This window comes from Olea europaea, chromosome 1, assembly GCF_002742605.1.
Source record: "Olea europaea var. sylvestris chromosome 1, O_europaea_v1, whole genome shotgun sequence".
Classification (NCBI taxonomy): Eukaryota; Viridiplantae; Streptophyta; class Magnoliopsida; order Lamiales; family Oleaceae; genus Olea; species Olea europaea.
This window is the reverse complement of record NC_036237.1, coordinates 809,643-836,366: the sequence shown is the minus strand read 5'-3', so window position 1 is coordinate 836,366 and position 26,724 is coordinate 809,643. Positions and strand designations below refer to the sequence as shown.

General features: G+C 34.4%; 4 protein-coding genes across 16 annotated transcripts in view; 2 read left to right on the top strand and 2 right to left on the bottom strand.

The window, feature by feature from the left end:
• Positions 1-1,264, top strand: part of LOC111406412 — a 4,958-nt gene extending 3,694 nt beyond the window's left edge. Inside the window, exons 6-8 of the mRNA XM_023035865.1 lie at positions 447-555; positions 793-918; positions 1,017-1,264. Coding sequence (XP_022891633.1) covers positions 447-555; positions 793-918; positions 1,017-1,133 — 352 coding nt within the window. The 3' untranslated portion in view covers positions 1,134-1,264. The remainder of the gene's footprint in view (positions 1-446; positions 556-792; positions 919-1,016) is intronic.
• Positions 1,265-2,802: 1,538 nt separating this feature from the next.
• On the bottom strand, positions 2,803-9,755 carry LOC111406081 (mediator of RNA polymerase II transcription subunit 8). 7 transcript variants are annotated; one of them, XM_023035314.1, is made up of 12 exons: positions 9,378-9,755; positions 9,100-9,224; positions 8,074-8,198; positions 7,810-7,990; positions 7,603-7,710; positions 7,438-7,505; positions 6,886-7,143; positions 6,407-6,475; positions 5,406-5,606; positions 4,485-4,538; positions 3,961-4,015; positions 2,803-3,426 (listed from the first exon to the last, which is right to left on the bottom strand). In XM_023035314.1, exons 1-12 carry the CDS (start codon positions 9,581-9,583, stop codon positions 3,230-3,232), a joined length of 1,647 nt encoding a protein of 548 aa, XP_022891082.1. In that variant the 5' UTR covers positions 9,584-9,755; the 3' UTR covers positions 2,803-3,229. The 7 variants fall into 7 exon arrangements, with proteins under 7 accessions (XP_022891082.1, XP_022891236.1, XP_022891385.1 ...); XM_023035468.1 differs by having other exon boundaries at positions 5,406-5,594; positions 9,378-9,649; XM_023035617.1 differs by having other exon boundaries at positions 5,406-5,582; positions 9,378-9,649.
• Positions 9,756-14,412: 4,657 nt separating this feature from the next.
• LOC111405810 lies at positions 14,413-17,379 on the bottom strand. Of its 7 annotated transcripts, none has more exons than XR_002704893.1 (3): positions 16,877-17,379; positions 14,960-15,287; positions 14,413-14,880 (listed from the first exon to the last, which is right to left on the bottom strand). XR_002704893.1 is itself a non-coding variant. In XM_023035091.1 (3 exons), exons 1-2 carry the CDS (start codon positions 17,274-17,276, stop codon positions 16,615-16,617), a joined length of 435 nt encoding a protein of 144 aa, XP_022890859.1. In that variant the 5' UTR covers positions 17,277-17,379; the 3' UTR covers positions 15,172-15,287; positions 16,611-16,614. The 7 variants fall into 7 exon arrangements, 3 of the variants coding, with proteins under 3 accessions (XP_022890973.1, XP_022890665.1, XP_022890859.1); XR_002704904.1 differs by having other exon boundaries at positions 15,172-15,287; XR_002704896.1 differs by lacking the exon at positions 14,413-14,880 and having other exon boundaries at positions 14,887-15,058; positions 15,172-15,287.
• A 4,051-nt stretch (positions 17,380-21,430) lies between these two features.
• Positions 21,431-23,759, top strand: LOC111405728. Its single transcript, XM_023034784.1, has 2 exons — positions 21,431-21,851; positions 23,543-23,759. The coding sequence occupies exon 1, from the start codon at positions 21,559-21,561 to the stop codon at positions 21,832-21,834; it is 276 nt and encodes a 91-aa protein (XP_022890552.1). The 5' UTR covers positions 21,431-21,558; the 3' UTR covers positions 21,835-21,851; positions 23,543-23,759.
• The last annotated feature ends 2,965 nt before the right edge of the window (positions 23,760-26,724 follow it).

Sequence of the window (26,724 nt, the reverse complement as noted above, 5' to 3'; positions counted from 1 at the left end):
TTATTTATATTTTCGAATTAATTAATTGGATTAATTAATTCACGGACCGGATTTAATTAATTGGATTAATTAATTATTGGACCGGACCGGGCCGAGCCTGTTTGGGTTTATATAAATACATAGCTAGGGTTTGAGGTCCATGAAGGTTTTCATTATTCTTGCTAGCACAAGAGAAAACCCTAGAGGCTGCAATCATTTTCTCTGTGTGGATTACCATTGGAGGCTGGACAATTGCACAGCTGTGGTGGCGAATCAAAGTTGTGGAACGAAAAGAAAAGCAAAAGGATTGCAGATCTGGAAAAGGTACAATCTTATCACAATTCCTAACCAAACACAATGAGATCTATTGGATGGGAATCGAAATATATTTTAAATTCCGCTGTGCATGTATAAGTAGATTCCCAACACACATGTCATGAACTTATAAGGTCATATCTTATTGGCAGCGATATATATTTCATTGGAGGCTTTGGAACTGTTGCTTGGGTTGATGTTAAAGAATTCGAAGCAATTCAACCTGATAAGATCACAGTCAATGGGGGCGAACAAAATATGGTTTATTGCACTGTCTAATACTGATACACTTGTTTGTTTGGTAAGGTAGACTAGAGTATTAAATATACCGTTATAGCATGTTTGGCGAGGAGGATTGCATAAGATTGGACCGTATTGGAGAAGAAAAAGAAGCTAAAATTTTCTCCATCGTGTTGTCCATGTCATATATTGCACACTGAACATGCTATTTGTGTTCATGTTTAATTTAATTTTATTGTATCCTTTTTTCCACGATAGGAACTGAATGCAATTTTTTCGAAGCCCTTGAAAGAGCTTTTGTCCAAGGAAACTGATGTAGACGATGCTGCCCTTGTATCAATAGACAGCAAAGGGACTGATATTCGCGTCCGTCAAGGTGCACAGGTATGCTGCTTGCATATGAACATCGGTTTCCTCATTCTTTCAACTTTTTTTTTTTTTTTTTTTTTTTTCCGGGTATCTAACTTCTCTCGTGCTTGCAGTATAATGTACAGAGGATTTCGTTCGAAGTTGGGCGTTCTGTTGAAACACTCGAAGAAGCTAAAAAGGAGCTTTCAACTCTAATAGGCCGAGGCCGGGTTCACAATATGCAAAAATGAGTGTGTAAAATTATACACTTGAATAATAGCAAGTTGTGAATGAGTAACACCATAATGTTGTTGGCAACTCTCTTGAGTGTGATTATTTATGAGAACATCTTTTGATATCTTGATTTGGGAATGTTTTTAACTCATACCCACTGCCTAACTAACAAAATTATGATATTTATCTCAAATTGATTGTCTCTCATTGAGTTGATGAATGGGAAGTTGGTTTTTTCAGAGTAAAAATGTTCTTTGAAGCTTAATGGTTAGATGTGTGACTGTTTGGTCATACCTAGGTTTCAAAATAACCTAAAGGTTTTCTTAGCAAAACATCCTATTAACTATCATCGTCTCAGACAACCGCAATCTTCTGTAAGAAACTGTTTAGGAGCAATAAGTAGAGCTCAAGAAACGTTTAATGCAAATCCTCCAAAACAGCAAAAGGCTACACGTATCTGTGTGCGCGCAAACAGATGCATGATGTGCAAAATGGATCCAAATCTCCACCATTGTCGCCTTCAACACCATCACCGCCTTTGCTGGTTAGTGTAGGACCGGGTCGCACAATTACTTATCATCATCCTCTTTCCCATCCCCACCCTTTTCACCGCCTCGTTTGAGTGAGAATTTATTTAGTCCAGCAGAAGCACCCTCAGCTCTTTCATTGGATCAAAGAGACACTGATGAGAAGGATTCCAAAAGCTCCTGTCTTGGAGACCTGTAAGTTCTATATCCACATGCAATATCATTTTCGTTTGCATTCTTTTCCCTCAAACAGCAGCCAGCAGGATTACCAAACTTGTACTTCATGGCCCTTTCTTTTTTTGAGAGATGATATATATGATGCCAAAATGAAATTTATGTTTGGTAAAGCTTTTTCAAGCTGGTAAGTCAATCAAACATCATTTTTATCAATACATTTGGACTCGTAGGTTTCATCAAAATTTCACCAAACACACTAAACTGAAAATTCTGCATATAGTAGATAGCATTTTACATGCATTTCATTCCCGTCTTCCCTTTTTTTTTTTAGTTCTTTATTCTCGCGAATGGATACCTAACACTCATGATGTCAAATCATTAAAGAAATTCCTACCTATTCGGATAGAGATTTTTGCTGCCCCTTCAATAGCATTGCATGAATTTGAGTGATACTGAATCGAACAAAATGAAAGGGGCATTCTAGTGGATTGTAGATTCTTACCCTAGAAATCCCAATTCGTGAATTTTTCACATCAAGAAATAGTGTTTCTCACCTATTGTGATTGGAAATTTACAAAAGGCCTTTGACCAAGAATTCGAGGTAGTTACCACAACTAAGTTATGAAATTGTGAAGCCTTTGTTCGCTCTGCAGTGTTATGGTTTGTTGCATTTTGTCAAATGCAGGTTGCAGGGGTTGCTTTTAAAAAGTTGCGCCTCGTTATTTCATCAATCAAAGACCATAAATACGAGCATAACAAAAATCAAGAAATACTCAATGGTGGCAGCCTCGTTAGAATTTCCAATTCATCGTCAAGAAGCCGATAGTAAAAGATTCTATCCCACCAAATCCATTAACAAAATGTTTGGCATGCAGTACTCGACGTGACTAGATGGAATAAACACGATATTGGCATCTTTTTCTTCTTTACTGTTGTTTAGTACTGCATAGCTAGTCTTAAAGAAGCACAAGAGTTTCAGCTAAAGTTGAGGAAAACTCGGCGATTCTATTAATGAAAAATTGTAACAATACATTGTTGGATAACATCGGATACATGCCATAATGTACTGCATTACAAACACTAGAATTGTAGAACATTGAAAAATGGAATGCGAAGAAATAAATTTGAACTCAAAATCCTAAACGGTTTTCAAGTTGCAAGTGCAATTTTGGTAGGCGGCACACTGAACTCAACCATATAATGAATAAGATTATAAACTTCCTTTTCTACATTTATTCTTCCCAATACTTGCCTATTCCTTCCTACCAACATATTGTATAATTTATGCCTCCAACATGAAGACAATTGGAAACCATTGATATAGAAAGAAAAAAAAATCATAACCTTATTTCCCGACCATACTGAGTTCAGACATAGATAACGAACGCTCAAGTTCGGTGTTCAGTGCGTTATTGCTGGTTTTGTGGCCTCGACTGCTGAAAGTTGGGAAGATTCTGTGCCGTGTTTTGCATCTGTACCATGTTAGGTTGTAGATTCTGTCCACTTTGCTGCATGTTTCCGAATGCACCTTGTGAGTTATGCTGCTGCTGCTGCTGCTGCTGGATGGGCATCATGCCACCGGAATTGGCTGCTCCCATGTTAAACACTGAAAGGGAGCTCAAAGTTAGCCAAATTGGAAATGAATTTACACTAGTGTGTTTGGCAACGGTTAAAAATAAGTAAATGTTACTTTGTTTCTAAAATGTTTAGACTACTACATTATAGTTTTTAGTTATTAAAAAAAGTTATTTTAAGAGTAACTCTTATTTATTGCCAACAAAATTAACTTACTTTAGAGCAGGTATGGCTAAGCTTAAAAAATAAAAAGTAAAAATAATCTTTTAAGTAACTTTTTGTTTCTTTTTTTCTTAATTGTAAGTCAAAAAGTTGCTTCTTTTGAAAGTAACTCTTGTCTTGCTGTCAAAAATTTAATTTCTGACTTTGATCAATAAAATGGATATTTATTTTGAAACAAGTTTGTTTACTCGGCCAAATTTTTAAGCTTGGCCAAACATGCATGAGGTGAAATTTCGTATGCTTATCTACATATTTCTTTTTGTCAATAATGTAACTAATTGATGCATTTGAACAAAACTAAAAGTATGTGACAAAACTGAAAAAAGAAGAAAATAATTCATACTTTGATCGCTAAGATTTTGGGAAGGAAGATTCCGATTGCCACCAGACATTCCAAACTGAAAGCAAAAGATATAATCACGAGTGATTAACAATATAGATTCTGTCAAAAGAGAACGCCAGATAACAATTGTACTGAGTTTCAAACATGTAACATTCTAATCAGGTGAAGCATTTCAAACAGCAAGATAGTTAATTAATCACCAAAAAAACAAACAAGTAACTAAAAAGAAGATTTCAAGATGATTAACAAAAGCGTGATTGTGCAAGTATTTATGGATTTTAAATACTTGAGAATTTAAGACTGGACTCGAAAGTATTTTCATTTTCAGCATTGTCAAGTACCACATATTCCTCTTTACAAGACATGCTAAGTGTGTTTGTTTTAGGCTTAAAAAGCCTTCAGGTTTCATCCACACAGTTGATGATATTACATAACTTCATGCCCTTTTTCTTTTTATTATTATTATCATGGCGTTTTATGATTCATATGCATCACTAGGCAACAGTTGAAATTTGAAAGCTAACCTGATTTCTCGGAAAGAGTGATTGTGATGACATCATAGCTGACACATTTGAAATCTGGAATTAAAATAATAATAATTAGGATGATTTTCTCAATGAAGAATAAGTACGATATGGAATACAAGTTTCAATACGGGCGTCAGAGATAAACTAGAAAAAAGAAGGCCTTTGAGAATCTTAAATAATTTAAAACCCACCTTTAACATATAACTATTAATAGACACTAGCATAAAAATACAAATCCACACGTCTTTAGGCAATAAGAAGGGTGAGGGCTTTCTGGGCATCGGTGGTGTTTCCCAGTGGACCATAAAATTGGAATATAATAAACTTCTGTTATCTGCTTAAATGTGAATATAAATGACATACGAGAGTCCAAATAATGTTCTCTCAAATCAAGTCTGGTACCAAAATAATTATTACACATCTGGGAATTTTCCGAGAAGGAAGCAATTAGACACTTTGACACTAAACCAAATGAACATGAGGAGGTCAAGTGTTGATAGGTCGAAATATATTAGACAATTAGAGAATGTGTTAAGACAAGAACCATTTTGAAGCAGAGCTCTTAAAGTGTGCTGAAAACTTGTGATTAAGGGTTTTGCTATTAGATGATGAGTGAAAAAACAAAATTGAAAATAAGTTACTCATTTCAACAGAGGTAAAAATACTTTTAAAAATGGATTTAAAAAATAAGTTGGACCTACGAGGGTCACATATTGGTTTGGAAAATTAGATGGAATTCATTGTTGAGTAAACTACAACAGATGGTTGAGAACCAACTTGCTACTTGGATAGTATGTTGGGGGATTAATGGTTCAACTTTCCTTAAATAAATATCATATTTCAAGTATTACCTGTGAATGAAAAAGTTTTAATGCAAAATAGACAATCAATGGAAAGGGAAGGCAAAAGGTATCTTACTGTCTGAGACGGTGTAGTTTGGGCAGAAATAAACATTGCATTATTTGCAGGGCTAGAGAACTGGTTTAATTGACGACTCAGCTGGTTTCCTTGGGTCATTTGGTTTTGATTCATGTGCATTGCTCCTGACGCAAGCTGCCTAGCCTGAAGTTGTTGGGCTGCCAATGGCTGAGAGAACTGCATATGTTGCTGGCCATGCATCTATTTAGGAAGCATTTTTTTTTTTTTTTTTGATAAAACAAGTAATAGAATTTGTTTAGTATTCACAAGAACAGCAACAAAAGTGATATAATCGGCATGTGAGGGACATGAACCGAGTCCTGACATGCCTCAAAACACATATTTGATGGACCACGTTGTGCCCTAATTTTTAGGTAATTTTAAATCTTAACTCACAGGTTGAAGTTCAGAACTACACAGACTCAGCAGTTCACATTACAAGTTCGGAACGTAAAACTTCAATAATTAGAATATATGGGTGAAAAAGACAAAATAATGTCTAAAATTTTGTACAAAGTTCATTTCATATTTTCTATATGCATTTTTTTTTTTTTTTAAATTTCCCTGGTACTAGTAAACAAAGTACAACACAAATTTTCTTAATACAACCAATTAACATTCCTCAAATTCAAAAGATTTCACCAACAAAAAAGTCAAAACCTAAACTAAATGAGCATTACTTATTTGATAAATAAGAATAATTTATATATAAAAAATTGTATTTTAACCAACAGGTTTATGTACGATTTCACTATATTTTAATCAATATCAGCAGTAAATTTTTTAAAAGTTATGACAAGCACAAAGAAGCCTGATTTCTCACTTTTCAAATGGTTATAGAGATTCTAGTCTCTCAAGAACATTCTTTCACTCGCATTATTGAGCCCAAGACATAGCTTGCATGCACCAAATTATCACAATTTTTGCCTCTTGATAAATGTCTCAATTTTTCACCACACAATATTTACGAAGTTGAGTAAGATTAGCTTTAGAAGGTTTACATGTGATATTACCTGCTGAAACTTTTGTTGTCCCTGGCCCTGCATATCATGCATCTGTGCCAGTTGGCTCTGCAGAAAAAATAGCGTATGATAATTAGGTTGTACGATGGAAGACTAGGTAAAGATTATACTAAAAGAGCAGAACACAATGAAAACAATTCCATATGACATTCACTGGCAAGGATTCTTTCAAGGTGGCCAAAAGTTCTTGTCTTGGGTGTGAGGATGTGGGTGGAGGTCCTGTGCCAGCATCTGATACAAGAGAGCACTCTATTCTAATTGAACGGAAACATAAAATTTTGAATTCCTAGAGTGTCTGGGTATAGCAGAGAGCAGTTCTTGCTTCTATAAGTTGCAGATAATTACGAAATTTAATGTCCAGAGACATCAGTATCAATGAGAATGTACACAGCACTAAGACAAAAGTTTAAATGAGATGTGATTGTAACCTCGGAACATTACAAATAAGTTCAAAATACCTGTCCCATGTTCATTGAAGATTGCCTAAACTGCTGTTGGGCCAGGAGCTGTTGATGCTGAGGTGCTTGCATTATTTTCTGCCGCTGCAGTTGCTGGAGTGACTGTTGCTGAGGAGACGGCGTGTTCATCATGTTTGCACTGGATCTCGGCGAATTGGCATATTGCAGAGGTGATGCTGTTGTGTTGTCAAACGAAGTATTAACCGTAGCACCAGATGGGGAAGCTGCTGATCTCCCGAGAAGTTGTGCTCCAGAAGCCTATCATAAACACCATGGATCAACACACAAAACAATAAGCATGTTTGTCAAAGCTCAAAGTTGGAAATAAGCAAGTTACTTATTTTGATACTAATGTAATAAGTACTTTGTCTTATTTTAAAAGAAAGATAGAACAACAAATATAAATCAAATTAAAACATGGGCATCACAATTGCTTAAATAATGGCAATTAAGGGACGACATGGCTGTATTAGATGTATTATACAAGCGCATAACAGAACTTCAAATTCTTTTTTCAAATTTAAATTGACATGGTAAGCTTGAAAAATATACCTGTAGCACGTTACCCTGGCTGTTATTGCTGGTTGACGAAAGCGGAGGTGTATTCTTCAGATACATTCCTAACGTTGAGTAACATATTATTATCTATGGAGTCACTTGTGACCAGAATTCAGGAGGAAAAAAAAAAAGCATCAAAGCGGAGACTGTAAGTCATACCAGATGCATCCGAATAATTCTGGGGACCATCACTGGCAGCAAAGACGTCTACCAAATGCACTGGAAGTGTAGATGTTATCTGCCTTTGGTCTCCAGATATTCTTAACCCTGCACAAGTAACAATAATTATTAAGGCTAAAATGCCTCACAAAAGAAATACTTTCTCGACAAGAGTACAGTGCGAGGAAAGTTGAATAAAAGTATCACCTTCACCATGATTTACAGCACTCCGAAGCAAATTTTCTTGTTCTTGTATTTTTGCTGCTTGAACCTTGTCAATAGTTGGAAGAATTGTCGGCCCCTGTCGAGTGCCAAAGTAGGCTTTACGAGTATCGGCTATCATTTTCTCTGCACTTTCACAGGCTGCTCCAATCATATCAATTCTAGCCTGAGAACATTCGAAATGGGAACATACTTAAGGGCTTAGTTCATGGATGCAAGGTCAATTTTCTGCATGAATAGTTTACACACTTTTAGCTTTTCAATTTGTGCCGAAACTGGCATGTTCTGCATGCTCTGTAACAACTGTTCCCTCTTGGTGTTGTCGTCTATTTCCATCTCGGGCAAAAGTTTAGATGACAACATAACAGGTAGAACTGTATAGAAAGAATTCCAATTCCATTAATATACAATGAAGAACATACAGAAACTGGCCAAACTTTAAAATGAGAAAATTTTGAATAAATATCTTTTTTACTGATGAAAGTTGAAAATCCACAACTTACTAATATATGATCAACAGTACATGTCACTTTTTTGAGTTAAATTCCAAGAAAGAAAAGTATCTTTTCTTATGTCTAAAGACATTTCGGAGTTCATTCGCAGGCTTTGATAGGATAAAATCTAGAACCGGCCTTGGCATAAGGCCTCCTAGGCAAAGGCCTTGGGCCTCAACATTTTGGGGGCCCAATAGAATTCCATCCTAGCGTTTCTCTTTTTGAGTGACATAGATTTTAAGTTAATTACTATTGTTCTTAGATCTCTCATTTATGCATAGGTGTAAATAAAGAACATAGTGGTGTTGTGTTTTATTATACTTATGGTTCTGAGTTCATTAAGCAGTTAGAATTGTTTGTTCTCTTTCTCTATGATGAAAAGATAAGAAATTCAGCACTCTTTTGTTGGCACTACTGTTGTTTATGTATGTTTCTTCCACTTCCTCAATTAAAATTGAAGAAATACACAAATAAAAAAAGCTTTGTCCCGAGCTGTAAATTAACTTCCATATTTGATTCAATTCTTGGTCTCCAGTTAATGAAATTCCCTATGGAAATAAATAAAACTGAAAAAGTTTTTTCGTTCAAGTATCACTACGAATGCAAAAAAATAATAAATAATAAATAAATAAATATCTTTAAGGACTCATAATAATTAGTAGCTCGGGACCCCAAAATTCTCAAGGCCAGCCCCGAATAAATTCCAGTGAATTACTGTAAACAGTAGACGAATTACATTCCGCAGAACTAAATTAATAGAAAGAACATTAAAGAAACATACTTGTTGCATTCTCGGCATTGACATTCCGAGGATGCACAACAAAAGACTTGGAAACATTCTTAATGTCCTCGACAATGTTGAACAGCTCCAAATTCACCATAGAAAATTGCGATACAACATCTTGCCTGTTTCAGTACATATACAAAACCCAAGAAATCAATATTTTATTCACATAAAATCAGATAAATTCAAACTTTTTGATAACTAGGTTTTCTAATTTGTTCCGATACTAATTTCTTGAATTCTTCCTCTATTATTGGGGAATTATTGCGAAATACCATTTGGGGACGGCGTTGGCGCGTGAAATTGCGTCAAATTCTTCGAGGATGCGAGAAATTGCTTTGTAAAGGCTATTGGCTCGAGTCCTGACTGACTCAAGATTGAGCTGCTGTTGGACGGCCGTATTCAGCCTCTCGACGGCCCTTGCTGGCGGCTGCTGTTGTTGGTCTTGGACTCCTGTAGCTGCTCCATCCACGGCCGCCATCACAATAATTCAGTATTCACACGCGCCTCCGCGTTATTGTTAACTCCTCGTGGTTCTTTAATTCCACCGTACGAGGATTTTGGGCAGATTCGACGGATAGTTCAGTTTATGACATAAGCGTTTCACGAAAACTTGATAAATAACTGTCGATGCCTTTTAGGAAACGCGAAATTGTGTTAAGAGGTCCTTATAATTTAATATTGGTCTCTAGTAAGTGAAGACTCACGACAATTAATAAATAATCAGTAAAGTATTATAATTCTCACTAAGTACAGTACAATTTCATTCGCGTTGTATTGTACTTTTGCTTCTTCTTTTTTCCAAAAATTATGATGGCTAATGAATCTTTTCCCCTCTGTTAAGGGAATACATTCTACAACAATTAAATATGAAAATATAGATGGATTTCAAATTTTAACATGGTATCAGCTAGTAAGCTCCAATAAACTATTTGATTCGATTAAGTCTAAAAAATGAGCACACGAATTTCAAAATTTGTCTGCTCAAACAGAGCCGCCATCTTGCGGGGCATGTTAAAGGAATAAATCTCACATCGTTTAAATATCGAAATATTGACCAACTTAAATAGATTTTGGACCACTCCTCTTAATAAAGTTGACCTTATTAAGATGGACCTCAAATCTTAACACTCTCGATAAAAATTTTAGACAAAAACTATTATGAAAGACTACGCGTATTAATTAATGAAAAATTGATGCTAGAAATATATCTGAAATAATTTAAGGACACAAATAATTAAGATGGTATAACCTACAAAAATGTGATGTGAATACATTAACATTAGTCAAAATGTAAACACACTTTGCCCCCATTCGATTCAACTAACAAGTTGATTAAAATATAAGTATAAATAAATAAATAATTTTAACTTTTCAACTACATTTATCATTTTTATCAAAAAATTTATTAAAAATCTGATTTTTAACTAAAAATGAAATAGGGGCTTTCATATCAAAATGTACTTTGTAAATTTTATGATCCCGAAAACAAAATTCTTTCACGATGCGAGAAATAAATATCAAGCTGAGCCCTAGAGTTCAAATTGAATTTTAATCCATCGAAACGTGGTACTACTTGTTCCAATATTATTGATCTTAGACGATTTTATACTAAATTGATGACCAATCTTCGGGGACCAGCCTACAGTATTCCAAGTAAATTAGGTTTGAGCTCCCCCGACCCTTCTAGTGATGTGGTTACGAGTTTCTAATCTCCAAAAGTGAAGTTTTGAATCTACACAATAGTTTATAACTATCATAATATTGATCAAAACCATCAACAGTAAGCGCATGTTGGCAAAATTATTATTATGCCCCTATTCAGTTGGGATGAAAAATCAATTTTTTAGTAATTTTAGTAAAAATTGATGAAATGTTTAGTTAAAAAGTTGTTGCTTCATAAAATATGGATGGTTAAAATTAATTATTAACATTGACTTAAATTAAATCCTAGATTTCTTCCAAACAGGGATTATAATTTTAAATGACCACATCTTTTTTTACCCCATTTCAAAAGATTCAATGTTTCCGTTTGATTATCATTCTTTGACCACAAAAATGAAAAATATGATTTTTATCCATCACATCAGACCATCATATTTGACTTTTTATCTCTTGTATAAGTCCTCCAACAATTATATTTTTCATTCTCATTCTTACAAAAATAGCAATCAAACGGAGCCATAGTGTTAGGCAACTGTCACTTATGTTAAGATTGTATAAAGATATTATCAAAATGCCATTTTCATCTATAATGTAGAATGTGTAGCCTTGGGCATCGATCCAAATATTTTAATACTCGAAACCATCCATTATACTTTGAGTATTTCTCAATTGGAACTATTTGAGTCTTTGTAAATACTAAAATCAAATCCAAATTTGAACTGTCGGTTCCAGTTCGATTTCTGTTCTTCCCATAACATTTTTATATACATTTATTTAATGAATATTTCACATAAACCTTTTGTACATATACATAATACGCTACTACTCGAAAATATTTGTGCAAGGGAAAAATTTAGTTAAACAATATTCAAGAAGCGAGATATTGGATAGTAGTAACCACGAAAATAGGGGAACATAAATAAATCAAAAAATTAAATTATAATATGAGAAAAAATTATTTTTCTTGATAAACATTATTCAATCCATAAAGCGAGGCCTACTAGATCATATAATTTTATTATCAACAATGCTTTAATTCTTTTACTCTTAAAACGAGCTGATAAAAAAAAACACTAATTAAATACATAATATATAATATCAAAAAATTATGATTCATATATTGAACTTGTTATGTTTGAACAATATATATATAAAAGAGAACCACAAACTCAAAATAATAAAAAAGGTACAATAGAGCGCAAACAATGAATATATCAGATTCAAATTCCATGCATTATGAAAAAGTTTTAAAAAATCACCTAAGTTTATAAACAATACAAGAAAGCAAAAAGCTTGAATTGTAAAGAACAAATGCTTTGATTCATCAACTAAGACCATAACTTGCTCGATATTTTTTATTTATAAAAATCCCAAATAGTAAATATTAACATGTAATAACCTTTGAATTGCAACAATCTCATATGAGTCGAGATGTTAAAAAGTTAGGGCCAATCTTTATTTTTTAGGATTAGAATTTAGAGTTTTAGACTAATTACAACCCAAATTAGAATTTTTAGGTATTATTTTTTTCATCCAACCTATAGATTGTAATAAAAAACTACATAAAAATCGATACCATTCGGGTACCACAATTCTAGTTCAGGAACCAAAAATCAATCCGGACCTAGTTGATTATTGGTTCCAAGTTCAAGTTCCTAATTAATTTTTTCAGGAACCGTACCAAAACCTCCCCTTCCAGTTCGGTATTGATTAAAATGCCCAAACCGAAGAGCATTGGCGGACACATATATTTTTAATTAAGGGCACAATCAAACTTGGACGAAAATGATAGAAACCTGACTCTTGAAGCAAATCAATGAAAAACTTAATGTTATATTGATATTCAACAGAAATAAAATGACAATTTCCAAGGCATTCGAAAGGCCTGGACTCTCCCAATTTTCCCACTATTTTCCCGGATGAATATCACGGCTCCCCCCTTATTATATTTATAGAGACTATACCAACTTTCTATGACATTTTTACCCTTTTGCTAACCAACTAAGGAATATTCTAGAATAGCAAATGATTGAATGTGAGGGTCTATCAAAATGCTACCACCACGATCACTGAAACTAACCAGCGAAAGATTAAAAATGGGACTAGCAGATTTAAGCATGTGTTGCTAAGCTTTTATGCAGATGCTTCTTGACTAGTTTAGTCAATAAGTGAGCCAAAATAAGACGACAAAAGGGCTACCTGAAAGTTTAGCCAAACATGCCTTAATTTCATTGTGGTAGTGTTGTCCCTATACAATCAAACAAATAAAACATTGGAAGAAGAGGAAAAACCCATCAGCGAGCCAGTATTTGAAGCTCTAGTGATAAACATGGTTCCAACGAAGAACCCCGTTTCGCTCCATTCTCCTCCTTATCCTTTTTCTCTCTTATTTTCAATCACACAACCTTTCGAAAATAATATTATATGCAAATCAAAAAAAAATTCATTCTTTTTCAACCACATTTAAAATATATTACAATCTTCCATACAATAATATTACATGCAAATCAAAAACCTTTCATTCTTTTTCAACTACATGTTTTGAAAAAACATTATTCCAACCGATGGGGGCCAAACGGGGGCAGCATATAGTAAAGGCTGGATCACATATCGGCACCAAACGTTCCAATCCATCCGAGTTTTCCAACGTCCATAAATCCTGCAATAGAAGTTGCCCTGTATACCCAAATGAAAATGATTCCAAAAATTAAGATTGCAAAGAGCTTTGTAAACTAAGCTACCTTTTGCTTTTATTGCTTCAAATTTCCAAGGAAAGGGACGGGAAGGGAATGGAAGGGTTTTGATTTTAAAGTCGAAATGGGTTCTTCTTCTACTTCAATAGAATGGATTTGCAATCTGCAACAAGGGTTGGAGCAGGAGAAATCTAATTTTTTATTTAAAAATAATAATAATAAGAAAACCAATTTTAAAAGTTGGTGGGTCACGTGACCCACAAGAATTCACTGTGGGTCTACCACTGCCTCAGGCTAAGAGTGTGGGTGAAAGGGGTAAAGTAATAACACACTGTGGGTCTACCACTGCCTAAGGCTAAGAGTGTGGGTGAAAGGGGTAAAGTAATAACACAGTGTGCACTATTTGAAAAGAGGAAGTCAATTCATATCAGACTATATGGGACCATGGCAAAAGTCCCCTGTCCCGACTTGGGGACAGGGGCATCACATGGCGCCCCCTATTGGAGGGGCGCCTGCCCCTGGCTGTCTTCAACCCTGTCCCCAAGCCGGGACAGGAGGCTTTTTCCCTTTTTGATTAAAATTCAGTAAAAATTGCTCCCAGATAGGGGCTTATTATCTACACATTTTTCAAAATCTCCAACTCATAATTAAGCATAAGCACTCGTAAGCATGCCCCAAGACCCACAACTCTTAATGAAGTATAAGCACACCCCAAGCATGATATGCTATTAAGCACTGTGCAATTTGGACATAAAAAATTGACAACTTTCATCATACGGCACCCCAGTTTACATATTCAAAAATATTTAAAACCCAATTATCCCACTTTCACAGGTTCGAGAACCATAAACACACAATAAAGAAAGTTGGAACCCCGCAATTCACATATTCAAATAAATTTTAAACCGAATTATCTCGCTTTCACAGGTTCGTGAGCCATAAACACAATATAGAAAGTTCAAATCCAGCAGTAAATTCCACAATTAAATCATTATTGAATTTTATACGCTAAATATTATTTTCTTGTCTTCAGTAAAGATACAAATGAGATACAAAAAATTATAAACCAGACAACTCAAAATCCAAAGCAAAAAAGAGTCTATATTAAAATAAGAACATAAATAAAACAAAAATGGGTAAAATGTGACAACTATTTTTAGTACGTATTGTTGTTTTACTATTAAAAGCATTGTTCTAAAAGGCTCGTCTAAGCCTCCTTGCCGTAGAGTCACGCTTTACCCTTTTCAAAACTCTAGTTGAAAGTATGTTCAAATATACAAGAGGTCTGAGGCCAGCAACTGCAGTACTAAGATGACTTTCTACAGCAGTAACCAAGTTGATTATATACATATTTGCCAATGAAACACCATCTGATGGAACATCTCATCCTCAGTTATTTAATGTACACGTAACAGCGGGTCTGCAAAATTCATGTCAGCAGATCATTAGAGAAAAAAAATAAGAAGCCGAAAGACTCCATACTCTTCTTAGTAGAATACCATCAAAGTAAGGAATTTTATCTCTGTAAGATCGCTGAGTCTAGATTTTATCATCTTCTCGTCTTTAATTATATGAAGTGTCGTCTAGTCCATCCTACACTGCGTACCACAAAACATCACCCATACCACCATTTAATAATGGTCCATAACATAATAACACCACCAAACGCAATCTAGCGCACACATGACATGAATACAAATTTTATACCCACCTCGGGCATCTCGCTGGTCAGTCATGTATTTCATATTTTCTAATCATACACATCATATCAACCTTCCTCTTTGATGAGGATACTGTCTCCCCCCTCAGCCAAATGAGAAGAGCCATCTGCAATCAATGTGGGACATGAGAAAATTGAAAAGATAGGTGCAACCTGTAACGAGGCTGATGAACTACTAGGATGAATGAAAGGGTGAAACCGTGACAAGCACTAGGATGATAAAATTAATCTATATCACACCAGATCCATCCAAACAAATCACTCAAAAGGCAAGTGAAGTTTAACTCTGCTTGTGATCAATTAGAATGTAACCAATCACAAGACAGGCATCTTCACACCTACTTTGCGACTGTTCCTGTACAGGTTGGTCCAAACTAGGTAAAATTTCCCCCACCAGCTATGACAATATTAGAATTATATAGAGCAGCACTTGCAACAGAACTTATTAAGCAACAAGAAATTTTGCAAGAATTTGATTGCCACATTAGGGTTCAACATGGAAAACCACTGAGTTCAACAGTGTATAGGTCAGATCACAATTGTTTCTACAGAAATACATCAGACAGGGATAACTGTGAATTTTTGTTTTGTCATTCAAACCACTGTTGGTACTAAAACATAGCCTAAAACTGAATACATAGAACGTTCAAGAAAGAGAAGTACCAGACCAGCATGTGCATACAACTCTACAAAAGACAAAAACTGGAACTTAACCTAATTAAGGTCAATAAAATCATTAAACAAATAGGAACCAACACACAAGTGCTTATCAATAAGCCAAGTGCAAAAATAGAAAAATCATATTCTGAACTTCTAAAAGAATCCGGGATATCACTTGATCCCATCAAAGAATAGATATCTGCAGTGTTTTAGTCAGATTAGAATCTTTCAGCAGAAATTATCAGACAGGGATAACTGTAAATATTTGTTCTCATCATTCATAAACACTGCAGACTAGATGATCTAGGAGGACAAAAGAAAAAAAAGGTTATATGTTCAGTCACTAAGGACAATCATATTGCGACATGTGATTTAGACCCCACAAAAACTTGAGATAAAAGGGAAAATAAACGAGGTCCAATTGAGTAAGTAAATGTTTAAACTTTTGATTTAGGTCTCGGGGAGAAACGGTGAAAGCCTCAGACCGTCCTAGTTCAATGTATTATCTACACTTTTGCAATGATGCATTTCAGGTAGATACAATTAGTCATCATCGGCTTCATAAATAACCCAAAAATCAAAGTTAATATATCAATATGGATAAATGAAAATGCATAGATATTACACGAGGATTACAATTGTAAAAGGGGAAATGTAATTTGTCACAACTGTATAACGTACTTTGTCCTCCTCGAATGCCCTAGATAAGCTCAGAGAAACAAGTAAAAAAAGGGAAAAATCAAAGAAAATCTGAGACAAAGAAAGATTACCGGTTCAGAAGATATGATCTTTGAAGGCATCAGATCTTCCTATTCAGGTGAGAATCATCGTACCAAATAAATCTGAGTACTCAACTCTGAAAAGTACATCATATGCCTTGGATTTATACACACATATAGCACACGAGTTGCATAAAATAAGAAAACGAAATAAACGGAAGAGGCGATGCATTAGAACGAAAAGCTCCATCAAAACTGAAGTTATATGATTGATGATTCATTAATATGTAAATATTTTAAATAAATCCTATGTATACCGTGACTAAGGTAGAAAGCAGACGAAGGCCATCCCTGGAAGGTGATGAGCGAATTAAGCTGCTCCTCCGTGAGGGGGTTGGATAGTTGGTGGACAATTTCGGCAACGCCGTATGAGTGCCGACGCGGTGGGACCCAGTAGGAAGCTCCGGGCACAAACGGTAACCAGTCGGGTCTAGATCTCTTGATTATGATGGTGTGTATAGCCTCCTCTATCTTCTTCACTACGCTGGCCTCCGCCTCCACCTGCGAAAGCTCTATATAAGAGTTGCTATCCGCCAGGCTAAACAGATGGCGGTGGATGAGTTTAGGTTTACCTGTGGCGGACAAATGTGAGGAGAGGGTGGGGAAGAAGGGGGCGGCGGCGGCTCTTATTAGGGTTTGAGAAAAAAGCCGTGCCATGTTAGGTTAATGGGTATTCATGAAGCAGAGGAACCGCTTATATAGAGGGATAAAAGGTGGCGTGTGCATAATTTGTGTTTGAGCTTGAGGAGCGGCGGAGGCGGTATAGCCGTATAGAGTTAGGGCTGATGTGGACTCTGAAACTAGTAGAAAAGTTGTAAAATGATGTTATTTACTCAAAATTGTATCTTAGCCATTTGAGTCCTATTATTTTGAATAAATAGATTTTGGAACAGTATTTTTCTAAAAAATGTTTGATTTAAAAGCGAAATTTTTTTTAAGTTATGTATAAAATTATTTTAACGGAAGAATATATAATTAAAAATGAGTTTTTGAGAAATGGAGCTCAAACAATAACATCTCTTTTTATTGAGAGTCACTAAAATTCACCTCACATGCAATTGGGTTAATTTGAGCAATTGTCCCTAAACTTTCAAAATCATTAGTTACTTCCTTGTAATAATGATCATTGAAGTTTAAAGCGCTTACACATTTTGTCATTATGTTAACAATATCAAGGTAAAGTGTCGATGTAGTAACTTTAAAATCTACCATGACGAACATGACGTTAATAAATTTGTCACCTAGATGAAATCGCCCTGCAGAGACAAATTTCAAAAACCTAAATAACATTTTCTTTTTTCATTTGTGTCCTAAACTTCAGCCGCAAATTAAATCTGACGGCGTATGAACCCTAACCTAACTCATATTCCAGACGAATAGAAATTTCGAACTAAGTACTGTACACTATGCCCTCGTTTGGTAACATTTTTTAACCTCAAAAAATCAATTTTTTGACATTTATTTTATTATTTCAGTCGTTATTTTTGATTTTTTCACTCACATGTGGGACACACTTTTCATTCAAACGGTTAGAAAAATCAATTCTTATAATCGTTATCGAATAAGCCCTAGGTATACTTTGCTGGGCAAATATCGCAATCATACTACCTTTACGTAAATTAAAACTTGATTTAGTGACTAATATTTTCAAAATCAATATCCACCACATACCTTATATTTTTAGCCGAATGACTTTAAAAAGTATTCTACTTGGAGTAATCCTCGTTATTTGGTAACTGCCATCCAGAGAGTGTGCTTATATTGCATTATTGTTGTAGACTCAGAACCAGATTAATTAACGTTGAAAGTTGACCGGTGTTCTCGCTTATCGAAAAATTGTCACCGGTTTTGACTTTTTTTGATGGTGCTATCTGTGTGACTCTGAGAAAATTAGCATTTTTTTTAGTTTTTTGCGTACTAAATCTGAATGGTTGAGGGGCTGACTAGTAGTGCTTTTTTTATGATTTTGAGCAATTATCTTATCGTTATCTACGGGCATATAGGACCCATGTTGACAGCAATGTTTGAAGATTTATCAGTAAAATACCTAAATTGCATATTCATCATAAACATTGATGGAAAATTTCACTTGTACATAATTATTGCACATAATGGTGTCCATAATGTGATGTGATAATCATCACAATTGTTGATGTGCAAACGTGAGATTTGAATTAAAAATTGGATCCAATGCCACGTGCAATTATGGACATCATTATGTAGAAAATTATATACATATAGCACTTCCTAACATTGATTTAACTGTTTATGGCAAAATGACCATTCTACCCTAAATTGGTCCAACATTACGATTGTCATCTTTGATTTCTTGCTATAAATGTCTGTCAAACTACAAAGTAACGATCACAATTTCTCTACAAATTAAAATAAGGATTTCTACTAGACAGGCGCTTAAAAATCGTCTCAAAACCAATACAGCCCATGTTTGATGAGGATTAAAATCGATTTTTTAATATAAATCAAAGTTAATAATTAATTTCAACCAAATATATTTATGGGACTCACAACTTTTGAACTGTACATTTAATCAATTTTTATAAAAATCATATTTTAATTCATACAAAATAAGGGCATAGTCTAATTTGAGTTGTATTTTCAACTCAGCAAATCGATTTGTTTTGTTGTTTTTCAAATATTTTTCCAACGTTTCCATCTCTTAGACAAATTTTCTCAGAACTATTATAAAAATAAATGAAGTTTGGACCAAATAAATAAATAAATAAAATATCTTTTTAAATAAAATTTTATATCCAAATGCTTCAAATAATCCAATGGAAATGATTGCATGCAAAAACTTATCCAAAGCAACAATGATTATACCTAAAGTTAATCATACACCATGTAAATAATTGGTTAAACGTATGTAGAACCATGCTGAATTACAAGGAGTGACATACATATTTACTTCGTATTATATACACAAATTTATATATTTTTTTATATACGGGCATATATATAATTTTATTATTTAAAAAAATTACAAAATCGTTGAATAATAAATTACCAATTCTGAATTTGACTATTTTAAGAATCGTCACTAATAATCATCCAAAATCAACCCCAGAAACTCCCAAGCTAGCCTCGAGTATTTATTACAATCAACCTCTAATAAAAATAAATAAAATTTCCCATTAATCTTTCTCATTAGCTCAGTGATTTCGTAGAGACTCATCTCCCATGTCCCATCATCCATAGGGAGATATTGCAAGTTTTATAATCCATTTGACATAATTTCTGAGAAATTCAATAAGATTTTGAGACTCAAATGTTTTTAGATCCAGTTAATTAATTATGTAAAAGTGTTTCCTCTAAATATAAAAGCTTATTGAGGAAAATGACCTAATGTTATTTCGTTTAAAAGCTATTTCGAAAGAGAATGATCTTTTAAAAATTAATTTTCACACACTAACTAAAGTAATTTTTCTAGATATCTCTTATAGCAAAACAAGAGATGCAAGGGTTAATTTCACAAGCGGTCACTGAACTTACCTAAAAATCTCAAATCGATCACTGAAGTTTAAAAACTGCAGATACGGTCACTGAACTTACGGGGCACTTTCACTAACGGTCATTGAAGGACCAAAACACATGAATTGAATCCTTGAGAACCCCAAGTGTAAATTCCATCTAATTTCATTTGGTCAAAATCTACCCCTGAAATTTAGAAATCAAGCATTTTCTCTCCGACTTACACCATATTCGCGGACGTCGAAAATTGCCAAATTCAACCATCATGCCGCTGGAATTACTACCGGATTTTTGCACTAACAACACCTCTTCATCCCCCTCTACAATTCTAGACCAACAATTAACCAAAGCACATAAAAAATCAAATGAAATTCGGGTTAAAAAAACCACCCCCACGCACGATATTACCTCCAATTTCGGCCAATTCGAATAAGTGCATCTTGTTCGCCATGATGAGCAGAAGGTAATGGTGGTGGTGCGCAATTGTAATTATTGACGTCGGCGCCGAAAATTGGGGCGAAAAGTACGTTCTTCGCTGTCGGAGAACTGGTATGAGTTATATCCTGATTTAAATTGTTTTGTGATGGTATGGACCATGTACCTGTTTGTCTTGGGGAGAACTAACAGCCTGTGCTAGAGTTTTGGCATGGGTGATGATGGGTTGGCTAGAATTCAGCGGTAAAATCGTGCGTGGGTTGATTTTTTGAACTTGATTTTCATTTAATTTTTGATGTGTTTTGGTTAATTGTTGACATATGATTGTGGAGGGGGATGAGGAGGTGTTGGTGGTGAAATTCGATAGTAATTCCGACGGTATGGTGGTCAAATTTGCTAATTTTTGGCACCGGCGAATAGTGTGTAAGTAGGAGGAATTTGGCAATTTTTGGTTAGAGCGATTTGGTCCTCAAGGTTTTTATTTTCAAGTGTTTTGATCCTTTAAGTTTAAATTAGTATCATAAAGGTCCTTCAGTGATCGTTAGTGAAAGCGCCCCGTAAGTTCAGTATCGCCTCTACAAGTTTTAAACTTCAATGATCGTTTTGAGATTTTTAGGTAAGTTCAATGACCGTTTGTTAAATTAACCCGAGATAGAAACATTCCCTTATTATTGTACCATTAATACATTAAGATAAAAGTTTCTTTCAAAATTAACCCATAAAGTATGATGCCTGCTATATTATAAGCCTATTAATAGATGGGGAATTGATTATGTAATTGCAATGAAAATTCGGACGATTTTCTTGGCTGGGCGGGAATTGATTTTGATAGATCAACTCGGTCCCTTTTAGGTTGTGAAACTAGTTTCCCACTCAAGTAATAGTTTGGGCACCCGCCGTGTAAATTTTTTTTGTATCATAGCGTGCCAATGACCAAATCCCCAACTGTTTCTAGGGCTCATAGAGATATACGGGCGAGAGGGGGATTCCAGAACTCATTTCAATTTCTTCTCTAATGGCTTCGGTGAAGAATTTCTACAACCAGGTAAAGGGTTTGAAGGTGAAGGAATTGCCGGCACACGTCAAGCCTATGCTGTCGATTGATTACTTGAAAAATTCCGTGAAGCGGGGTCTGGATAATTACCATGCGAAGTACATTCAGACCAGTTCGGTCGACCCGCTTTATCATGTCTGCTTTGGCGGGATGATTTTCTCTTACCTCGTTGCTCTCCCCGAGGAGCGTCGCCACCTTGAACACCAGCAGCACGCCAAGGAACACGGTGGCCATTGACTTGGTGTATTTTTTAGGTGCTGTGAAAACTTACTATTATCTCGATTTTTTTTCGTTGATTTTCTGATTTTTTTTCGTTGATTTTATAATTGATATCATATGACGCAGGAAAGATTCCTTTTTTTTTTTTTTTTTTTTTATTCATCGTGCCATATGAGATCGGGTCTTGTGAATTTGGATTTTATATTGCGTAATTGGGATAGTCTGTTCCACGTTTGTATTGGTGCCCAGATGTTTGTTGTATCATTTATTATGTTGATATGTTAAAGAACGAAAAATGCTTTCATTCATTACGTGGCTTGAAATTAATACCATTTTGTGTGGAGAAGGGTGATTTTAGCTGGGAATTATCCTCTTGGTCACGTTTGGTGCACAGTATGTCTGGATTAGACCGGATAAAATTTTGATATAAATTATAATGAATATTACTAAGCAGAGGGTATTACAGTGGATAATACTCTTTGAATTTTCATTTAGAAGAATGTCACTTGTTAACACAGGCTTAAATTTTTCTTCAACTTCGTTTTATGTTTTACAGTTGATGGTGCAAAAGACTATTTTTAAAATGAAAAATTAAAGAACAGTCTCCACCTCCATAATATCATCTAATGTCCCTTATCATTTTCTACTAAGAGGGTGTTTGATGTGCATTTTTATGTAAAAATGTATTTTAGAATAGTAAATTGATATGAAATGTGTGGTTGAAAAATAAGGAAAAGTTTTTAATTTACGTGTAATATTATTTTTAATAAAGAATGTGTGGTTGAAAAGAACTGAGAGGAAAATGCATTTTGAAAAAATGGCTACCAAACGTGGCCTAAATTTTTTATATGGCCTAATCCGGTTTACCACATGTAGCCTTATGGTTTTCCATGCCATCAGTTTGTAAGGGGTGAATTTCTGAGAATTTTGCTTGTATTTCATGGATATGAATGGTAACATTGGGAAATTTGTGTGTTTATCCTATCCCATAATTAGATGATACTCATTTTAGGAAAAGAAATTTTTGTATGCTTGTGTTCAATCTTGAATTGATATAGTGAAGGCTTTATCCATGATGTTTAGTTATCTTGAATTTCCTCTGAATATGGCATTTAATCACCATTAAGGTCAAATGTTAAGTTGCAAAAAGTAACATTTGCTATTTTTCTTTTACTTATTTGCATGTTGAATTGGGTTTTGATGAGGCTTTTGCATTTCATGCACTTTAAGAATAAAGGAGTTGGTAGTACTGGAGCATCCTTTCTTAGTTTGCTAGCAGAGAGACCTGTGCTGTCAGGATACCTGTGATCCATTACTCAAATCTTTAATTATATGAGCCAATTTCATTGACCTCCCTCGAGGAACACCTTCTTCCTTCTCAAGAATTGCAGAGACCTACAGATCAGAATCCAGTGAACAAAAGTTGTGACGGAGAAAATTTTGCATGTTGTTGAAATGCTAGGTTTGGTTGAAAGTATTGAAATGCTTGGTGCATGCAAATCATGTTCATTCACAATTTGCACTTCCATGAAAATGTATTTATATTACAGTTCAATACATGATAAACGTAAGACAATTATGTGATATGGCATGTGGTATGTCAATATCCGTGATGGTCAATTGGCCCTGCATAACTGTAATAAAATGTTTTCCAGATACAATGCTTTTGTGAAGTTGCTAAAAGTCCACTTTCTACTGAACTATCTGTTTTGCCATGTGACTGCAGCTTCAGCGGAGTCTATTTTCTTTGCAACTGCCTCTCAGGGAAGTCATCAAGTGAGCGATATCATAAAGCATGAGTTTTTTAAGCTGATTTTCATGTACCCTTTGAATTCTAAATATAAATGTGGGTCTTAAATGGTGAATAAATTTGTGGAATCTTTTACCATTATAGTGTACCTTTTTCCGACTTCGTACTCTCATCTGGCGTCGCTTTATGCTTATTCGAGCATCTTTCACTATCCCTCGTGCCTGGTATATATACTCTGCTTTATGATTTACTTGACCATTGACAATTTCTCCAGGGCAGTGTTCATTGATGTAACTACATAAAAATGTGGCAGCGCAGCCTTTAGTGGATAAACTTGGCATGATGTTTGTTAGCTTCCCCCCTTTTGTCTCTACGACAGTAGACCTACCCGTAGCAAATGATCAATTCTTCAGGCGCAGTGCTTATAGAAAACAGCTGCCTGGTATTTTTAGCCTTCGCCGACCAGCTCTCTGTTCAAATAACCGTACGCTGTTTGGCTAACTTTCGATAAAAATGAGTCTCCTTATAACATGGAGAACAGCATTTATAATATTCATCACCACTTTCTGCCCTTTTATTTTCACCAGTTTTGGGGATCCTGAAATAATATTGAACACGGCCTAAATCTTTTCAATACAAGATCAGTTGAGAGAAAATCGATTGTGTTGACGGCTCTGTGCATCGGAGTCTTATTTGGCAATTAATTCAATACTGAATTTTGTTGGTGTCTCTGCTTTTCTCAATTCACGTCTTTTTGGTTCCAGAATCGAACCTTAATTTTTTCTCTCTCTGTGGAGCCTTTTTTTTTTTTTTTTAATAACACCACAAAAAATTCAACTTAACTTACGTCTTGAAGGGCTAACGCCATTTATTTTATTCTATTACGTTTATGATGGATGAACTTTAAAATTTTAAATGAATAAATTATAATTTAATTGGCATTTATAATTTGAAAATTTTGGTTAGGGAATTTTTCTCTCTCTTTGGAGCCTTTTTTTTTTTTTTTTTAATAACACCACAAAAAATTCAACTTAACTTACGTCTTGAAGGGCTAACGCCATTTATTTTATTCTATTACGTTTATGATGGATGAACTTTAAAATTTTAAATGAATAAATTATAATTTAATTGGCATTTATAATTTGAAAATTTTGGTTAGGGAACTGGTATCAAATCAAACAAAAATGGAATGATTTGGATCTAGTTTGATTCCATTATTACAGATTGAACCAATGGCTCCCTTACAGAAAAATAATTAGGGTCCGTTTAATTGTAAAGATGAAATTGAATTGTCTAGAAAACAAATTTCAAGGAATTGAATTGCCTATAATTATTTTCCTGAGAATTGTAAATTATTGTGTTTGATTTGTATAATTTTTCACGTGAAAAATGTTGAAATAAAAGTGTTTTTTGGTGTTTATCTGATTTTGTTTTACATGAAAATTGTCAATTAAAATGATAGATTTTACTGGTATTGAGAATTAAATTTGTTTCTATTGCCAACACAAAAAAAAAAAAACAAAAATTTCAAGAAAATCATCTATTTTCAATATTCGTTTGACTTTGTTTTACATGAAAATTGTCATTTAAAGGGAAATATTTTTTTTTACAATAATTCTTAGAATTTGTTTCTATTGCCAACCAAAAAAATAATAATAATAAAAAAATGCTACAGTAGGTAGGAAAACCAAGAAAAATCCAAACTTCAAGACAACCAAGAATTCGAATTCCATGGAAAAAAATGTATCAAACACCTAAAGTTGAAAAATCTAATTCCATCTTTCAATTTCATTTCCACCCTATCTAATATACTCTTAAGTTACTTGTGCAGAAATTATTTACACCTGTTAACAACTTTTGCTGATTTGCCTGTTGGCCCCCAGTTAAATGGGAGAAGATGGCAATTTGACGGTGCAGCAATACAAATAAAAGATTTTCTATATGTAACAATCAACTATGTGAGGATTCTGACGATGCCTCGTCTTATCATTAGTTTATTCCCATTCAAAAATGCTGCCTAAGTTATGTTTGACTATCTCTTATGAATTACGATGCTAAATGATAGATTTTACCAGGTTTCCCGTGTGATTACTTTCAGAAAGTTACTTAACATTTAGCGCAATTCATCTACCAAGTCTCGAAGCTACTTAATGTCGGGAATTTACTTAAACATGCACTGTGAAAATAAAAATAATTTCAATTTCCACCAGGATTTATCTTTGTATTTAGATAGAAACTGTGATAAAAGTTATACCTTTTTCTTGAATTTGCAAACTTCTTTGCGTTATCTTTGTTCCAACAACTTGGATGTGCCTCCCACAGCTGTTCAATTGTCCAACATCCAATGAATTCCACACAAAGAATAGATTGCAACTGCTAGGGTTTCTCCTCTTATGCTAACAAAAATTATGAAAACTGAATAGATTTAAAACCCTAGTCATGTATTTATATAAGTCCAAACAGGCTCGGGCTCGGCCTGGTCCGGTCCAATATTTAATTAATCTATTTAATTAAATTTGGTTTGTGAATTAATTAATCCAATTAATTCGGGACTATAAATAACCAATTCAATTAATTAATTTATCCAACGATTGTTAAACTAATTAATTGACAAATTGCAATCTTCCAATTCTCTTTTGTGTGCGACCCATCAGGTTCCTGATCACGATACCTAACGACGTGAAATATTATTTTGATCTAATCAAAAACTGATAAATTAAAACACCCTTTTAATTTATTACCAATTCACACTCGTCGTCCCAAATTGACATCTAGCAATGTATTAGGGCAACACATGTGACGGGAAATATCACGTGGTATGACAAAATCAAATTTGTTCGTTTACCATGAAACTATAATCTCTTCGCCAATATGATCCGATCAATTACGAGATATGGAAGTGTGTCAATCTCGATTACTGATCATATCTTTCGTTCTACCATTAAGTCAATATGAGTCTAAAATTCCTTTTCGACTTATGAGTATACCTTGGTCAAGGGTTTCGTTATCGACTTAATTGAATGAAATGCAGATCACAATCTCTTACTATTAAAAGTGTTTACAACCTAAATCGATTGGATTTAGGACATAACACTTACAAACTCCCACTTGCACTAGATCCAATCACTCATGTGTCTAATACCATAAGCGTCCACATG